General features: G+C 49.3%; 1 protein-coding gene across 1 annotated transcript; it reads left to right on the plus strand.

The window, feature by feature from the left end:
• Positions 1-3,352: 3,352 nt before the first annotated feature.
• LOC142588032 (uncharacterized) lies at positions 3,353-15,249 on the plus strand. Its single transcript, XM_075699472.1, has 5 exons — positions 3,353-3,660; positions 4,677-4,793; positions 8,565-8,773; positions 11,982-12,070; positions 15,141-15,249. The coding sequence occupies exons 1-5, from the start codon at positions 3,546-3,548 to the stop codon at positions 15,154-15,156; spliced, it is 546 nt and encodes a 181-aa protein (XP_075555587.1). The 5' UTR covers positions 3,353-3,545; the 3' UTR covers positions 15,157-15,249.
• The last annotated feature ends 1,609 nt before the right edge of the window (positions 15,250-16,858 follow it).

Below are 16,858 nucleotides of genomic sequence, written 5' to 3' on the forward strand. Positions count from 1 at the left end.
GGGACTCGCTTTTGCGTAGCCCCGCTCTAGAAAAGCAAATCCTGGCCGTCCAGCGTGCCCGCGATCGGCCCGGTCGCGGGCACGCTGGACGGCCAGGATTTGCTGGGCTAGACCTGCCGGTCCCGACGTGGGACTAGCCGGGTGCGCGACGAGTTCGCGTCCTCGCCGGACCTACAATAAAGTTTATTCACTCACTCACTCACTCACGCATCACATGACCTGCTCAGTTCCGTCTTTTTCTCTTAATGTCAACTAGAATATCGACTATATACATGCTATAGCTCTCTATTCCCCATCGCTCTCTTCCTGTCACTTGAAGTTACGCCTAGAATTGTTCGTTGCATCGCTCGAGGTTATTTGTTAACCTTCCATGTTCCTGCCCCATGTGTTGGCACCGGTAGAATGCAATGATTGTGCGCTTTTCTTTTCAGCGACAGTGGTAAGCTCCCAGTTAGTATTTGGTTATGCCTGTCGCGTGCACTCCAGTCAATTTTCATTTGTAAATTCCCGCCGCATGGTCCGGGTCCCCTGTGAGCTACACTCCATCTCACAACTACCTTGCCACACCACACCGTGAGCAGCTGTTGAAGGTACGAGGCGTACACAGTCAATATCCTTGCGCGCAGGCATATAGTTCCGGGCGTAACTGGCTGATTATTGGCTACACTAGAGAGTTTCATTTTTTTGTTCACGACATGATACGGTACAGCGATACGTGACATGCTAGGACCTTTGCGCAAACCCGTCGTACGCTGAAAATTATTGTGGCAGTTACCGCCGGTAATCGTAATAGCCACTCTAACCGTGATCAACGACAGCAAAATGGCAGTGCCCTTACAACGCCGACTACCCGCTTCGATCCGAATTCGCGCTTGTCACCGGCGCTCCGGCCTGTCAGCAAGAAACAAGTGGCGAAATCCGTCATTGCCAAGTCTAATCTAAAGCTGAGGTAAAAGCATTAGGTACGTCTTGCCGTAATTATTGAGATCGCCTGTTTGTTCTTGCGCAGCTAGGACCACAGACACTGATGCGAGCCGTAAAACTGGCTTGATTTCTAGTTAATAGATGGCGATAGATTATATATATATATATATATATATATAATTATTTTTTTTAACGTGCCAAAACCACTTTCTGATTATGAGGCACGCCGTAGTGGAGGACTCCGGAAATTTCGACCACCACGGGGTTCTTTAACGTGCACCTAAATCTAAGTACACGGGTGCTTTCGCATTTCGCCCCCATCGAAATGCGGCCGCCGTGGCCGGGATGCGAACCCGCGACCTCGTGCTCAGCAGCCCAAAGCCATAGCCACTGAGCAACCACGGCGGGCATATATATATACGTGGTGACGGTAGCGAGCAAGCGTCAAGTAGACGCTGAGCCGCCGACGACGCGGCTTGGATGAGCACATCTCGAGGGGCTTCCGGCCTTCCTATTGGTTAGGAATTCGTGTAGCTTCCACAGTGCTGCACGGAACAGCTGATATATAGGTAAACGTACTCCTTCACAGACTCTAGGGGCTGACTGGCGATCCTGAATTCTTGTTCCCTCGCCAGGCTATTGAACATTATCTTTTGTCTTTTGCATGACATTACCTCGGCGTGACAGAGACCGCAGAGCACTATTGCCAACCGTGGGGTTACCCCAGTGTAGGGCTATTTTTTATTATTATTTTTTCGCTGCTTAGTAGGGCCGTAGGGCCGTCCGACAATCATTTGGCGAAATCTACGGTTTTAGTAATAACGTTCCTGCTATCTTATCACGTAGTAAAATATTTGAACGAGAAAATTTAGAGTGTAGGGTCAGACGTATAGGGTCAAGGTAACATACGTATGGCTTTTTCCGGCCGCCACGTATAGGGTCTTTCTTGAAGAAGCGGTTGGCAACAATGGCGCAGATTGTTAAAGGGCCCCTCACCATAGAGTGTATGAAACTCTATGCCTCCCAGGTCTGGCCATTTTGAGCTGACAAGCGCAGAGCATACAATGCGCGCCAACGATCGTGTTTGCAGACCCGCGGCAGAGGTGGAGTTCGCCATTAAGGGGCCCACATACACGGCTTCGCTGGTCCATCCTTCTTCACAGAGTGGAAGGGCACTGAGTTTTTATTGCGAAGCAATACTACTTTAGGTCGCACTTCAGCCCGTTCCGTGGCGAGGCGTTGGTAGGCACCATTGACCTTTAGCGTGACCTCGCTGCCTTACGTCACACCACGCGACCTAGAGTGACGTCACACCAGCTGTGTAAAAACGGCGCCCCATCTCACGCCGTCGCGAGGCGAGGCGGTAGCCACCAACGGCGGCCTAACTCCCGCTCCTCTCACCAGGGGCGCTACGGTCGGTGTGACGTCACACCAGCTGTGTAAAAACGGGGCCCCATCTAACGCCATTAAAACTTCTTTCTGGGCGAGTTGGTGCATACTTGACATCTATCGCTGTCGCGAGGCGAGGCGGTAGCCACCAACGGCGGCCTAACTCCCGCTCCTCTCACCAGGGGCGCTACGGTCACTATTGCTTCGCAATCACCAGGCTTAACCAAGCTAAGCCACGGCCGTTTTTTTTTTGTTTTTTTACTTCGCACCGAAGCAACAGAGATGTACTTTCTCTTCGTCAGCCTGTTTTCACGGTCGTGCGGTCACGTGCGCAGGTACCGAAACTATGCCATTTTCTACCGCGTTGCAGCGCGTGATCATGCTCTGCGATCCGCTTGTTCTGCCTCAGTATTCGTGTAGCACCGAATTATACCGCTGGTCACGTGCCCTTGTGAACGGCGCGCAAAATCGTGCGCTGCGCGAACGGGACAACAACTCGCGCGCGACGCTGTCAGCGGAAGTGCGTAGCGCCGAAAAAAAAAGAAAAGCGAAGAGATAGAAAACATGAAGGCGGGGCAATTGTGACATTGGCAATGCGGCTGTCGTAAACAACGGGGTGCACGTTCACCGGACCACGCGCCCGATCGTGCCACACATGACGTCTGCCATGACGACTCCTCGCAGCCGCGTCTGCACACAAATAAACGCCCGCACGCCGTATACCCCCCACCCCCTATCGACCGCCTCAGTGCGGCCGCGTCTAGTGGGCGGCGGATGCGTAGATGAGAACCTTGAACCTCGGTGTCGCGTTTCGAGCTTCGCGCGCGCGCGCTCGTGTTTCGCTTCCCCCCCATCCTCTACCCCGTTGCAGCGGAACTCACAAGACTGTCGGGAGAAGAGAAGCAAGCAAGCAGGCGACACTGGGCGACACGCAGCCCCCTCTCCTGTGACGTCACCGCGCACGCCGGGGCGCGACGCGGCGCTCCTTCGTCTCTCCCTCCCTCCCTCCCCGCGGGACGATAAGCGGGGCCCACATATCCTGCGGTCGGCAGTGGGTCGAGCGTCCAGACGAGCCTCGGTTCGCGATACTCCAGTAGTGCCCGTCAAGGCGACCGCGTGTGGTTTCGCTGGTGGATCATCTCCTCCGAGAGACGAGATCTCCTTTACCGATTCCACATAACCGCCGGCGTCTCGGTACACCGCCGAAGAAAGCAAGATAATCTACACCAGTCATGTTGTCGACACGCCACATCCTGCCGGCCGCGGCCGCCATCCTCGTCATCTTCGTCTGCTGGTCACGAGCACAGGAGCTCGCAGAAGAAGCTCCATTCAGGCCCTTCATCAATTGTAAGAGACACATCATTTGTTCATTTGTCCGTGAGAACTCGGTATAGGCGCGACATGCATGTAGACTGGAGGATCATCATCCTTAGACGTCTATGCGTCTCTGGATAGTATAAATGTTTTAATCTTCCCACCTCCTGTTTCGAGAAGACGGACCGCATAAAAGTTTAAAGTGTCGTCTGTTTATGCCTTCTGGGGCATGCAGACGGGCAGCAGAAAAGTTTGTGTGGTTTGGTTCGATCTCCTGCTGTAAGCAGACTGACTTGTGCTCTCGCTAAACTTCTTGCTGCGAGCAGAGGACACAGCAGCAGAGTTAACGGGCAGATAGTGACATCCTGCATATAAGCCCTGCTGCGGGTAGACAGTTTAGAAAGAATGCGCCTTCTGCAGCGGACCCGACATTCTTGCAACGAACAAGATTCAAAAGTAACCAGTTCGGCGCAAGCTATCCAAACCTCAAAGCTCTGGATTATCATGTAGTTAGTATACATACAGCCCACAACGTGAAAACGTTGTAGTGCAGTAAGCGTACTGGCTCGATCCAATAATTACCATTGTGATCGCCCGATCCAAAGGCCGTCGGCCGCATCAGCATAGTCAAAACTTTGATCTCAGCCAAAAGCTCCGGTATTTCATTTAGCCCTGACAACGTCGCCAAAACATGAGGACCGCGGTCCCTAGTAATGTTCTTTGGTTCAGTAAACCAGATTCACAACAACCAGCATCGTCTGCAAGACCGAGCCTAACTTGTAACTTGCTCGGCGATGTTACATAAAAAAAAAAAGGGAGATCTCGTATAACCTGGTGTACCGTCGTTGTCTTTTCTTTTCTTCTCCTTTCTCCTTTCTTTCCTTAAACCCCTTCCGCTGTGCAGGGCAGCAAACCGGGCGTGCGTCTGGTTGACCACCCTACCTTTCCTTCCTTCCTCCTCCTCCTCCTCCCCCTCCTCCATTCTTCTTCTTTTTTTTTAACTAGGTCAATGGTGCAGGAATCAGTACGTGCGTTTGTTTTCCACGCAGGCACATTGAAGAAGGGTGACCCCGGTGAGCACGCGTTGGCTCGTCTGGAAGGATGCGAAACTGCGGAGGTGTGCCCGCTCTACAGGAACACATCGGCCAAGCTCGAGATGCAGTTCCGTACGTGTACTTGGTTTATCGCTTTGTCCATGTATATGCCTTGTCGTTTTACCCACGGATATGCCCTTCAGAGGCAAACAAGATAAGGCTCAAGTGTACAGTTAGCAGACTGTACACCCGCGTATCGCGGGCTTCCCATCACCGCACTGACAATTGGAACCGTGAACTTATAACGACGTTGACCTTATAGAGACTCCCTAAGGCAAGTCGAGAACACAGGCAGACATTCTGCTTGCGACAATAAGCCGCGAGTTGCCCTTGATGATGTTTCGATTCTGACTGACGGGGCTACCTCGAGTCATCAGATTAGAAGTCTGGTATATTTAGTGGCTGTCGCCGAGCCCCTTATAAATGCCCTGGCAGCGGTGGCGTAGCGGTAGAACACCCGCCTCGCGTGCAAGAGGTCCGTGGTTCGAATCCCGGTGCCGGCAATTTTCCACCGGATTAAAAAAAAAAAATCCGCGTGTTGATAAAATTGCACAAACAGGCCTGGAGTGTGGCCTGATCCCGGTGACCAGAACCGGTAACGCACTCCCTCACCAGAGCAGGATTGGCCACAACCTCCTATGAACACAACAATCAAACCCCGGCCCTCAGTCCCCAGCAGCTGCGAAGCAACTGACCACGGCGGCGGTCAGACCTGCGACGCAGCAGAGGCTGCTAAGAATCACTGGCTCCGGACAGGCCGCCATTGGAATATGAACCTGGCAACGCTTAACGCTAGAACGTTATCTAGCGAGGCGAGTCTAGCAGTGCTATTGGAGGAATTAGAGGGCAGTAAATGGGATATAATAGGGCTCAGTGAAGTTAGGAGGCCAAAAGAAGCATATACAGTGCTAAATAGCGGGCACGTCCTGTGCTACCGGGGCTTAGCGGAGAGAAGAGAACTAGGAGTCGGATTCCTGGTTAATAAGAATATAGCTGGTAACATACAGGAATTCTATAGCATTAACGAGAGGGTGGCAGGTCTTGTTGTGAAACTTAATAAGAGGTACAAAATGAAGATTGTACAGGTCTACGCCCCTACATCCAGTCATGATGACCAGGAAGTCGAAAGCTTCTATGAAGACGTGGAATCGGCGATGGGCAGAGTGAAAACTAAATACACTATACTAATGGGCGACTTTAATGCCAAGGTAGGCAAGAAGCACGCTGGAGACAAGGCAGTGGGTGAATATGGCATAGGCACTAGGAATAGCAGGGGAGAGTTATTAGTAGAGTTTGCGGAACAGAATAATATGGGGATAATGAATACCTTCTTCCGCAAGCGGGATAGCCGAAAGTGGACGTGGAGGAGCCCGAACGGCGAGACTAGAAATGAAATAGACTTCATACTCTGCGCTAACCCTGGCATCATACAAGATGTGGACGTGCTCGGCAAGGTGCGCTGCAGTGACCACAGGATGGTAAGAACTCGAATTAGCCTAGACCTGAGGAGGGAACGGAAGAAACTGGTACATAAGAAGCCGATCAATGAGTTAGCGGTAAGAGGGAAAATAGAGGAATTCCAGATCAAGCTACAGAACAGGTATTCAGCTTTAACTCAGGAAGAGGACCTTAGTGTTGAAGCAATAAACGACAATCTTGTGGGCATCATTAAGGAGTGTGCAATGGAAGTCGGTGGTAACTCCGTTAGGCAGGATACCAGCAAACTATCGCAGGAGACGAAAGATCTCATCAAGAAACGCCAATGTATGAAAGCATCTAACCCTACAGCTAGAATAGAACTTGCAGAACTTTCGAAGTTAATCAACAAGCGTAAGACAGCTGACATAAGGAAGTATAATATGGATAGAATTGAACATGCTCTCAGGAACGGAGGAAGCCTAAAAACAGTGAAGAAGAAACTAGGAATTGGCAAGAATCAGATGTATGCGCTAAGAGACAAAGCCGGCAATATCATTACTAATATGGATGAGATAGTTCAAGTGGCTGAGGAGTTCTATAGAGATTTATACAGTACCAGTGGCATCCACGACGATAATGGAAGATAAAATAGTCTAGAGGAATTCGAAATCCCGAAGGTAACGCCGGAAGAAGTAAAGAAAGCCTTAGGAGTTATTAAGCAGATTTGTTGAAGGATAGTGGACAGATTGTTCTAGAGAAACTGGCCACCCTGTATACGCAATGCCTCATGACCTCGAGCGTACCGGAATCTTGGAATAACGCTAACATAATCCTAATCCATAAGAAAGGGGACGCCAAAGACTTGAAAAATTATAGACCGATCAGCTTACTGTCCGTTGCCTACAAAGTATTTACTAAGGTAATTGCAAATAGAATCAGGAACACCTTAGACTTCTGTCAACCAAAGGACCAGGCAGGATTCCGTAAAGGCTACTCAACAATAGACCATATTCACACTATCAATCAAGTGATAGAGAAATGTGCAGAATATAACCAACCCTTATATATAGCTTTCATTGATTACGAGAAAGCGTTTGATTCAGTCGAAACCTCAGCAGTCATGGAGGCATTACGGAATCAGGGTGTAGATGAGCCATATGTAAAAATACTGGAAGATATCTATAGCGGCTCCACAGCCACCGTAGTCCTCCATAAAGCAAGCAACAAAATCCCAATAAAGAAAGGCGTCAGGCAGGGAGATACGATATCTCCAATGCTATTCACAGCGTGTTTACAGGAGGTATTCAGAGACCTGGATTGGGAAGAATTGGGGATAAAATTTAATGGAGATGCAATTTACACATTTATAATATCTGTTCTTACGGCGTAGTTCCAGTTGTAGACTATACATGGTTAGCATTTGTTACATTTCTAACCCGTGCGATCCTTAGAGTTAATTCCAAGTGGACCATGCTTTGCTTTGCAAGCTCACTGGCTACAATTAGTAAATTGCAATGTGCTTCGCGAAGTAATTAATTAACGAGATAATTAGCGACCCTTAATTAGTCCAGTATGCATCATAATTTCTAGTGAGAGCAGCGTTCGCCGTTTCGAGTAATCCAGCTCGACGACTACGATTACGCTATCTGCCGCAGAGAACTTTAAAGAATTACGTATATGGTCTAAAATAAGCAATCCCTATAACCTACTACGATAGTTCATTATTAGTCATTTTATTCCCTCCTTACTCACTTATTTCGCCTCCTTAATTGAACACACGTTTTCTTTAAGTACACTGTGCTGATCTACGTATAGAAGTAGCGCAGGGCGAACGCAGACGCAAGAAAGACTTACGGCAATTAGAGAGTTTTAGGGGGGCGCAAGCGTTTGGGGCCCCCCAGCGCATGCAGCCATGGCACTGCGCATGCGCTGTAGCGTGGCCCCAAGCACTAGGGGGCCTCCAAGAACTTGCGTCCCCCTAATCTAAATGCGCACTCCCTAATAAAATTTTCTAATAGAGAGTTCTAGATTAGGAAATCGCAAGCAGCTTGCGTACGCAAGAATTAGGGGCGACGGTACAGCGCATGCGCAGACCTCCCCTACGTTCGGGTCTGCGCATGCTCTGTACCGTCGCCCCTATATTTATTGCGTACGCAAGCCGCTTGCGATTCCCTAATCTAAAGCTCTCCAATACAAAGCGCTAGCGCTTTGTATTGTTGATTACGAAGATCATCTATGACAATCACGAATACCACGTACCAACGAAGGTCAATACGAATATCGCGTACCAACACGTCCAAATTTCCACCACATCGTTAGCTGATCGCCAGAGAGGAATATATGGAACGCGTAATTAACCCGGTGTAAGTGAAATGATTCCACGACGCTTCCCTCATCGGTGGCCGGGGTATACACGTAACGCAGACGTGAACAACAGCACCCGGGGCGTGTACCGACGCATCTACGGCCTCTTCGAGAAGGTGATGGTGCCGTACGGCCGCGAGACCAGCATCTGCGACTCGACCGCGTCCGTGGACGACGACGTCAAGTGCTCCCAGGGAGACCGGGGACTGCGAGCGGGCCACACGTACCAGCACACGGGGGCCTTCTTCGTCAAGCCCTTCTTCCCAAAGGTACACACAGACGAGCTCGGTACTGTGGCGAAAAAAGAACAGCACGACGGGGTGGCACTTGATAACCGAGAGTGCTTAAACCGTGTTTGAAACCTCGCCTCTGGCGAGGGAGAAACGTGGTTGCAAGAAATGTTAAAACAAACGAAATATACAAGGACTATAAAAACGTGGCGTTTAGCAGCTCGTATGCGGTTCACGGTGGACAGTAAATGAAATGGCTCTGTGCAATCGTTAAGAGCCATCCCTATTGGAAAATCCGATATGCCCCATATATGCCCTGTATCCATAATCCCATGTGATTCTATAAGATCCTGTATGAAAACCGGTACGTTCCGATGTAAACATACATGATCATATAGGTTTGTGGCATGGTGCATATGGGTCTTTTCCAAAGGCAATTGATTTTACTGTTCATTGTGGACAAGGGATACGGGTACCGAAACGGCCCCCGTAGGGGGACACAAAAATTGCGAAATGAACGTCACACGTTAACTTAATTCAGCCTATGGTATAAACGTACCTAAGAGGAGACAGAGGATAAACAGAGGATAAGAGGAGAAGAGGATAAACTTACCCAAGAGGAGACATAGTAAAAAAAAGTATAAGCCCAGCTAGCTCGGTGCCACCTTGCTGTACGCTGTTTAGAAAGGAACACAGTTAATGTCCATACACATCCGTCGATCAATGCATTCATAGAAAAACGCTCTATAGACTCTAAAAAAAAGCTTACATCCTATGGGGGTGTATCTTGTCCCCGCAATAATCGTCACCTGTCTAGCTTGCGTTTCCTTTCTTAACTCTGCGCTCGCTATGTCATGCTGATAACGCGCATGCCGTTCGCTACCTGGAAGTATCTGACGCAGCAGCCTTAAAAGAAAGAGGAAAGGCACGCAAGATAAATCAATATTATTCTTCGAGTACAAGATAAGTTCCAAAGGGTGTAAACTTTTTTTTTTGACTGCCGGTTACAAAAGGAGTGCCGGTAACTCTTTCTATCAGGGTGTAGCTGCTTGTACGCGTGCTTGCCTCCGTTTTCAACTGTTCTAGTACTCCCCGATAAGGGCACGCTATGTTCGACTGCAGGTACAACACGAGTAAAAGTACCCTCCGGGGAGTACGCGCTAAACCTTTGGTCGAATACGCGCTGCACAAGCAGCTACACCCTCAAAGAGGACTAGTTGCCAGTACTCCCTTTTGTTCTGAGGGATCAAGATACACTCTTGAAAAAATGTACACCCTTTGGCGCGTATCTTGTCCCACAACTATAATCGTCATCCGTCTTGCCCGCATTTACTTTCTCTTAACGTTGCGAGCACGGTACTTTCAAGTCACGAACGTCAATTGCGAATTATCAGCGTGACACAGCATTCTCGACAGGAAGGATAGCGAGCGCCGAGTTCTCAAGAAAGGAAGCGCAAGCAAGGCAGACGACGATTATTGTTGTGGGACAAATATATACACCGGTGCAACCGTTTCAAGAGTTTAGGTTTAAAAAGTTGCGCAGCCAAAATCAGCAGACGAATGTGCCGACTCCGCAGCTACAAAGAGGCCGTTTTGCTTCAGGGGGCCCTTATATAGTTACACGGGAACAAAAAAAAAAATCATTTTACTCCGCCTTCACTTTCATCATTCGAACATATCTAATGCATTATAGTACCAGAGACTCTTCCGACTGGTCGCTCGAAAGCACAGTATATGACACATTGCATTGTGGCACAGAGTCAATCATAAATGTGCAAAAGCGTGGCAGTTTGGGCGAGTTGGTATGTCATAACTGTTTAAGGCTATTAGCGCAGCTCAGGACGAGCAAAAAAGGAAACAGGTAGGGGTAATCAAAGGGAACGGAAAACAGGCTCACCCTGTTTTCCGTTCCCTTTGATTACCCCTACCTGTTTCCTTTTTTGCTCGTCCTGAGCTGCGCTAATAGCCTTAAACATAAATGTGCAACGCAGCTGGGAGCACATCTAAATGCCACCATAATGGCTGCTCACGCAACATCCATAATCACGTGGCAGTTATATGGTATACTAGGGGGAGTATTCCCCACATGCTGATGCCAGACGCAGCCAAGAAATATATCCAAGTGACAGAGAAGCCAAACTCTTATACAGACAAGATCGCCCGGAAGCAGCCACCTTGGTGCAACGTAGCTTTCTACATTTATTCGAGGCTCAAGCATCTATGCTCTGTGTGTACTTTGAGCGCCGCGTGTTCGTCACTTCTTTCTTTTGTCCAAGTTCTCACTTCGCACTGTTAGTTTATTCGTGTCCAACCAAATGCGCACGCTTGCTTTGTCTTGGGAAACAAGCATCAGCTGCCCGCGTCCAGGCTGAACGAGTGGCCGTATATATACGTCGCACATAGTTGCGTCACGCGAACGTAAAAGTATGCCCGGCCGTAATCGACAGAGAACACGGCTCCAGGTACTTTTGCGCCTGCATCTATACAAGACCTTGTGCCACAAGATATCGTGTCTATAGATATATGCGTCTTACGTGGTATATACAGTGTGCCCGTAAAGTCATGGTGCACTTTTGACCGATGACAGGACAGCAACAAAACAAGATAGACATCCGAAATCTTCGCCAAATTAAAGCAACGCTCTTCACGTTTTCGTACAGTATGATGCACAAGGGTGTGCGCACACGGGTGATGACGCAGCACCATGAACTACGCAGCAGCGGATCAGCCTACGCCAGTAGTGATGTGGATGGTACAGAGGAAAGTTCAGCGTGTTCTGTGGCTCGCTAAATTCGAATCCATGACCGAAATGCAGCGTGAATATCGTCGCGCGTACAACGAAGCGCCACCAGAGAATCGCAGACGTTATTCGCTATGTTGCACCAGACGTCCTTAACCGTGTGCGGCAAGAACCTGAATATTGTTTGGATGTGTGTGGGGCAGCAAATGGAGGCCACATAGAACTGCACTGAACAGGTACCAAACTTGGACAGTTTTCCAAGTGTCATAATTGGTGAAAATTTCGTATTTCTATCTTGCTTCGTTGATTCCCTGCGAACGGTCAAAAGTGCACCACGACTACGGACACACTACATGTATCGCGTGTGGGCATCTATCATGCGTGTTTCTTTCATTGTTCTTTTAGTTTGCGCACGAGCATGTGATACGCAGTGATGTAACTTGTGTACTGTATAATCAGGACGGGCTCGACCTCCGTAATTTTTTTTCTTCTTTTTTACTGTCGCAGGTCAAGGTCGACGTCGCTGTGTACGTTTACGACAAAGAAGGCACGAACAAGTACCCCATCGCCTGCGTCATGATCCCCGTCCAGATTCTGTGAGTGCATGCATTAATCAGCGCCACTGTATGATGAAAGGTGTGTAGACAATCTTCGCGGTTTTGTGACCACAATGGTCTATGCGCCCGGGGCGGTACACTGAGCACCTGTGGCGTAGCCCGAAAAAAGGTGGGCGCGCGTTCAGTGTGAGCAAAATGCCCCAAATTTTGTTGGAAACGATTTGCAGGCGGGGCCACTCCTCCGCAGAACGTGGATTAGCTATAGCACGTGCAAAACTGGCGAATGGCCGAAGCTGTAGCACTACGATTGATGCGCACGTTACACTAATTAATGCCTCCATGCCTCATAAAAGACTTCACCGCATTGTATTTTTCCGCCGCGCTATCTTCGTTGAAGATTGGCGCCAGCCAATCAGGAGTGGGATCACGCGAAATACGCCCGTCCTTCTGCGTCAGAGCGTCGTCTGCTCACTCTCGAACGGCGGTAACGGCACGTCCCGTTAAGCTTCCAGTGCACTCCGGTGTCACACGCATAATCGTGAAACGGGCTCGTAGGACAGACCTCGTGCCCCCTTTCCCGTACGCCACCGAAAGTTTTCAGCGAAAGCGGTCGTCTTTCAGAATCACTTGTAGGAATCGCGCGTCAGGCGAGAACGGCCGGCCTTGAACAGGACCGCTCCCTGCAGACGGACACCAACAGACCAGACGGCACGGACACGCACGCTGGGCCCATGGCCGTATCTCCTGGCGAAACGGCGATAGCGGAAGCGCTCGCCCCATATCCACGAGCGTACAGAGATGCTCGTGTCGCATTAGCAATCCGAGGAGTGGTGAGAAGAAACAGAAAACGAGAAAGAAACTTTTTCGGAGAAATGCTGGGGGAATCGCCCAGTAAGGTTTGCAGATATAGATAACCAGGGGTGAAGCGCGTGGTGTCGCGTTCACCCGTCTGCTTGCAAGACAAGAGCGTGCACATATCTGCTGGAGGGGGTTGTCGGGAAGGGGGTGGGGGAGGCAGAACGAGAGAGCCCAGCTCACGCAGCCGTCTGGTTTTCGCTTGTTCCACGGGTGTGTCTCGATAAGGGCTCACTGCACGCGCCGCGGTCTACGCAGCCACCGTGAACATGAGACGATCTTCTTTTGTCAACCATCGCGACAAAGAAGCGTGTCCGAATTCGAGCAAGACCCGCAATGTTCCGTATTATCGCAAAGAGGTCGCTGTACCGTCTACGCGGTGCACCTGTACTGGCATAACCGAGGGTAACTTTCCGTGGGATGCTCTTCGGATCGCGATAACGGAGAGCGCTTGGGAGACAGGTATAAAGAAACCGCGTGAACATAATAATGGCAGCGAGTGGAAAACACACGGCTGTCCAACTCTGTGAACTTGTGCAGATGCGTCAGCCAAGTATGTGCGCTTATTTCCGCAACGTCACGGCGCTAGCGAAACGCCGCGGCGTCTCTCGGGGACTACGTTTAGGTGAGCGGCGGTTTCGTGGGCGGAACTTAATCTCTACGCCCGGCACCATCTGTAGGCACGGCCCGCGCATGCTTTAATTATTTTCCTTGATTACACGAACGTATGCCGAGTGAGCGAGCCTACTTCTCGACGTTCGCCAGTTCACGCAGCCCATGCAAAAGATCACTTCCACCTATGGTGGCGCTCCAGATTCTCCAATGCTGTTGATAATACGTCACTGGGGTTAAAGCTACAGACGGCGTCACTCAGCCGTGCAATCACGCGAATTGTACTAGGCGGCACTGCAGCACGTCTTCGAGCGCGTCAAAGCATCGTCTGGTAAGTTCCAGTGCATAGCATGGAAAGCTGTCATTCTCATCGGATTGCGATAACTGTGGTCACTTGAGAGGCAAGACAATATTATAGCGCAAGTCAAGCTATATATATATATATATATATATATATATATATATATATATATATATATATATATATATATATATATTACCAGTTCTAATAATGTGGCAATGGGGTCGAGAGCCAGTCAGGAGCGCAATCGTGCGAATGCAGCACGTGTATTCCTCCGACACAAGGCATCGTCTGCTTAGTCCAAAACGCAGTCACGAGATCTGTTCGTTCGTGTGATGCGATAACGACAAGCAATTCGCATACGTGTAAAATTTAGTGGGAGAGGGTAAACTTGAAGCAACAGTTATTGTCAGTCAGCCAATCAGGAGCGGGATCATGCGAATGTAGTCCGTGTTGTTAGTGGGCCGCGTGTTCCTCCGCCTCAAAGTGTCATATGTGCTCAGCTAATTGCTTCCGCATCAGCGTCGCGTTGTTCTGCCACACCGTTCACAGACCACAAACGGAAATTGCACTTGCAAGTGACTACATATAATCCCCGTATGTCGTAGCGCCAGAGCCCCGTGTGTTGTCACATCGGCGATCGCATCCTGTCTTCAGTCCTAACCCTGCCGCTCGACCTTTGAAATCATATTAGAGTTTTAAAATAGGGGCCCCAATAGTTTGGGGCCCCAAAGAGCTTTGCGGGTGTTAGCGTTGGGGCACGCAGGAGTGAAGAGTTTTAGAATAGGGCTTTGCGTTTGCAGATAGCGTCTTGCGCTGACAGCGTCACTACGGCGTCCACCTTTTCTAGCGTTCCGCTAAATCCAAAATTCGATGGTAAACCGTCTGGCCGGGAGAAGACTTGCAGCAGGAGGAAGCAGATGTATACGCACCGGCGAAAAGCTGTAAGAAAAAAAAAAGGGAGGGGGGGTCCAGTAAACTGGAAATAACAAGAGCCCCAGCCTGTCTCCTTGATTCTCGCTCGTACAGCTCCAGCCAATCAGCGGCGGGGACAGGTAAACAGGCGGACACCTACGTATTACTCCCCCCTCCCCGCCACAGATTTACTATTCGTTTTCTGCTAAAGATGGGTGGACACGGAGCGTTTGCCCCGCAATGGGCGTATGGTACCATTCTGGTCAGTCATATTCCGCCGCGTTGGCGTTTCGGGCCAATCAGAGAGGGCGTAGCGGCCCAGTCAGCCAATCAGAGCTGATAGGATGGCGGATTTGTCGGGCAGCTGCTGTCCGATTGTCTTTGTTTCTCCCGTCTGATGGCGATGCTCATTTTCTCCGTATCCAGGGACAGGGAGGCGTGAGCAGGCCGTCGCCCTCGACCACCTGGTGCAGTTGCCGAGGACTCCTGGAGCGCAGCCACGTTACGCCAAAAATAAATAATTTAACAAACCCAGCACGAGTCCCCTCTGCCAGTGCTTCCCACGCCGCAGCTGTCGCGCGTCTTTCGCCCAGAGCTGCTGTACAAAATAACGTAACTTAAGTGTTGTACAATCTAACGTAGACTTAACTGCTGTACAATCTAACGCAGACTTAACTGCTGTACAATCTAGCGCAGACTTAACTGACGAAGCTTGGCCAGTCTGCGACCGATAAAGTGCTCTTTCAAAACTGAATTTCCGTTAATTTCACTGTAACAGGTTGATTATTAGAGCGGGGGAGAATGTCAGGGGCTTAATTTGTTAATTTCGCGCCGGAACCTCAGCTACGGCACGTCAGTGTGACGTCATACATTCAAAATTATATTTTTTGTTCAGTATTTGGGCCGTCGAGGAGTCAGTAAAGGTTCCCAAAACTCGTTACGTTCATTCTTTGGCTCCTTTAAGATATAATGTGGTCAATCTTTAATGACAAAAGAAAATTAACTGGGCCTGCACCAGCCCGCTGTGACGTCACATATCCTGACGAAACCTGCTCGGCCGAGCAGGTTCCGTCAGGATATGTGACGTCACAGTGGACTGGTGCGGGAAGTTCAAGATGACGTCGCCATCCGCATTTCGTTTTTGCGCCTTTTCGGCTTACCAATTCTCTTGTCACGGTAAGGGTAGGCTTTCTTTTTTCGTATCGTAGAAAAGTGATTTTGGCAATATGGTTCAAGTTCACCCCCGGGAACACCAAGAGATATGGAAAGAGAACAATCGTTTTCCTCGGCATTTATTATACATCGAATTCTAATAGTTTTGTTGCATTTTAAAGAAAGGCTAGAAATGTAGACTGTATGAGACCATTCTTGCGTGAGGGCATTATTTTTTTCCGGAAAGCTCTTGAAAATCGCCAAAAACTTAAGAAACAAGATTACCATGTAATACAGCAACCTGACATCCAGCTTCGCTCAACGATCCTGCCTCGTAGTCGAGTTAAACAATGCCGTTAACTGTTTAAAGAGTGAGGGAACACTCAAAACTTTCGACGAAGGATTCGAGTAGCAACCATTCGAAAGACTGAATATTTTTCGAATACTTCACGTCGTCGACTGTACGCGATAAAACACGAAACTGGAAAAAAAATGCGATAACGTTCATCCTACGCACAGTGGACAGCGCGATACGTCGTTCAGACAGGCAGACCTATCCGGCTAAAATTAACCACGCGCCGGGAAAAGTTGCTCAGACGCACCATTCGGTAGTATTGTTCGGTACTGTCTGTAAAGGGTGTCCCAGCTAACTTTAGCCAACGTGCTGAAAAAAAGTTAAAGAAGAACATGGTGTTGGATGCGAATTTAAGACCTACGGTGTCCGGTCGTCGGACTTCTAACGACCGAACTCTGAATGTGTTACAAGCGTAATTTTACACCGTGCTTTTTTTTTTTAATGGAACAGCTTAGTTAATGTCAGCTAGGACGACAGTACATGCCGCGCTTGCGTTCTCTCATTGGCTTAGATGTGGATTCGTTTCGATGCAAATAACTGGGAAAACGTTCTTTTTTTGGGGGAGGGTCTTTGCCGTTGCCGAACGCTGGCGACACGCACTTCCTATTTAGTCGCGAAGGCATGTGCACACATTAGT

This window comes from Dermacentor variabilis, chromosome 7, assembly GCF_050947875.1.
Source record: "Dermacentor variabilis isolate Ectoservices chromosome 7, ASM5094787v1, whole genome shotgun sequence".
NCBI lineage: Eukaryota > Metazoa > Arthropoda > Arachnida > Ixodida > Ixodidae > Dermacentor > Dermacentor variabilis.

Excerpts from the sequence above, each read along its gene's own strand:
- LOC142588032 (XM_075699472.1), top strand. The coding sequence starts at position 3,546 with ATGTTGTCGACACGCCACATCCTGCCGGCCGCGGCCGCCATCCTCGTC. Across the intron at positions 3,661-4,676 it reads ATTCAGGCCCTTCATCAATT|GCACATTGAAGAAGGGTGAC; the intron begins GTAAGAGACACA and ends TTTTCCACGCAG. Across the intron at positions 8,774-11,981 it reads TCAAGCCCTTCTTCCCAAAG|GTCAAGGTCGACGTCGCTGT; the intron begins GTACACACAGAC and ends TTACTGTCGCAG.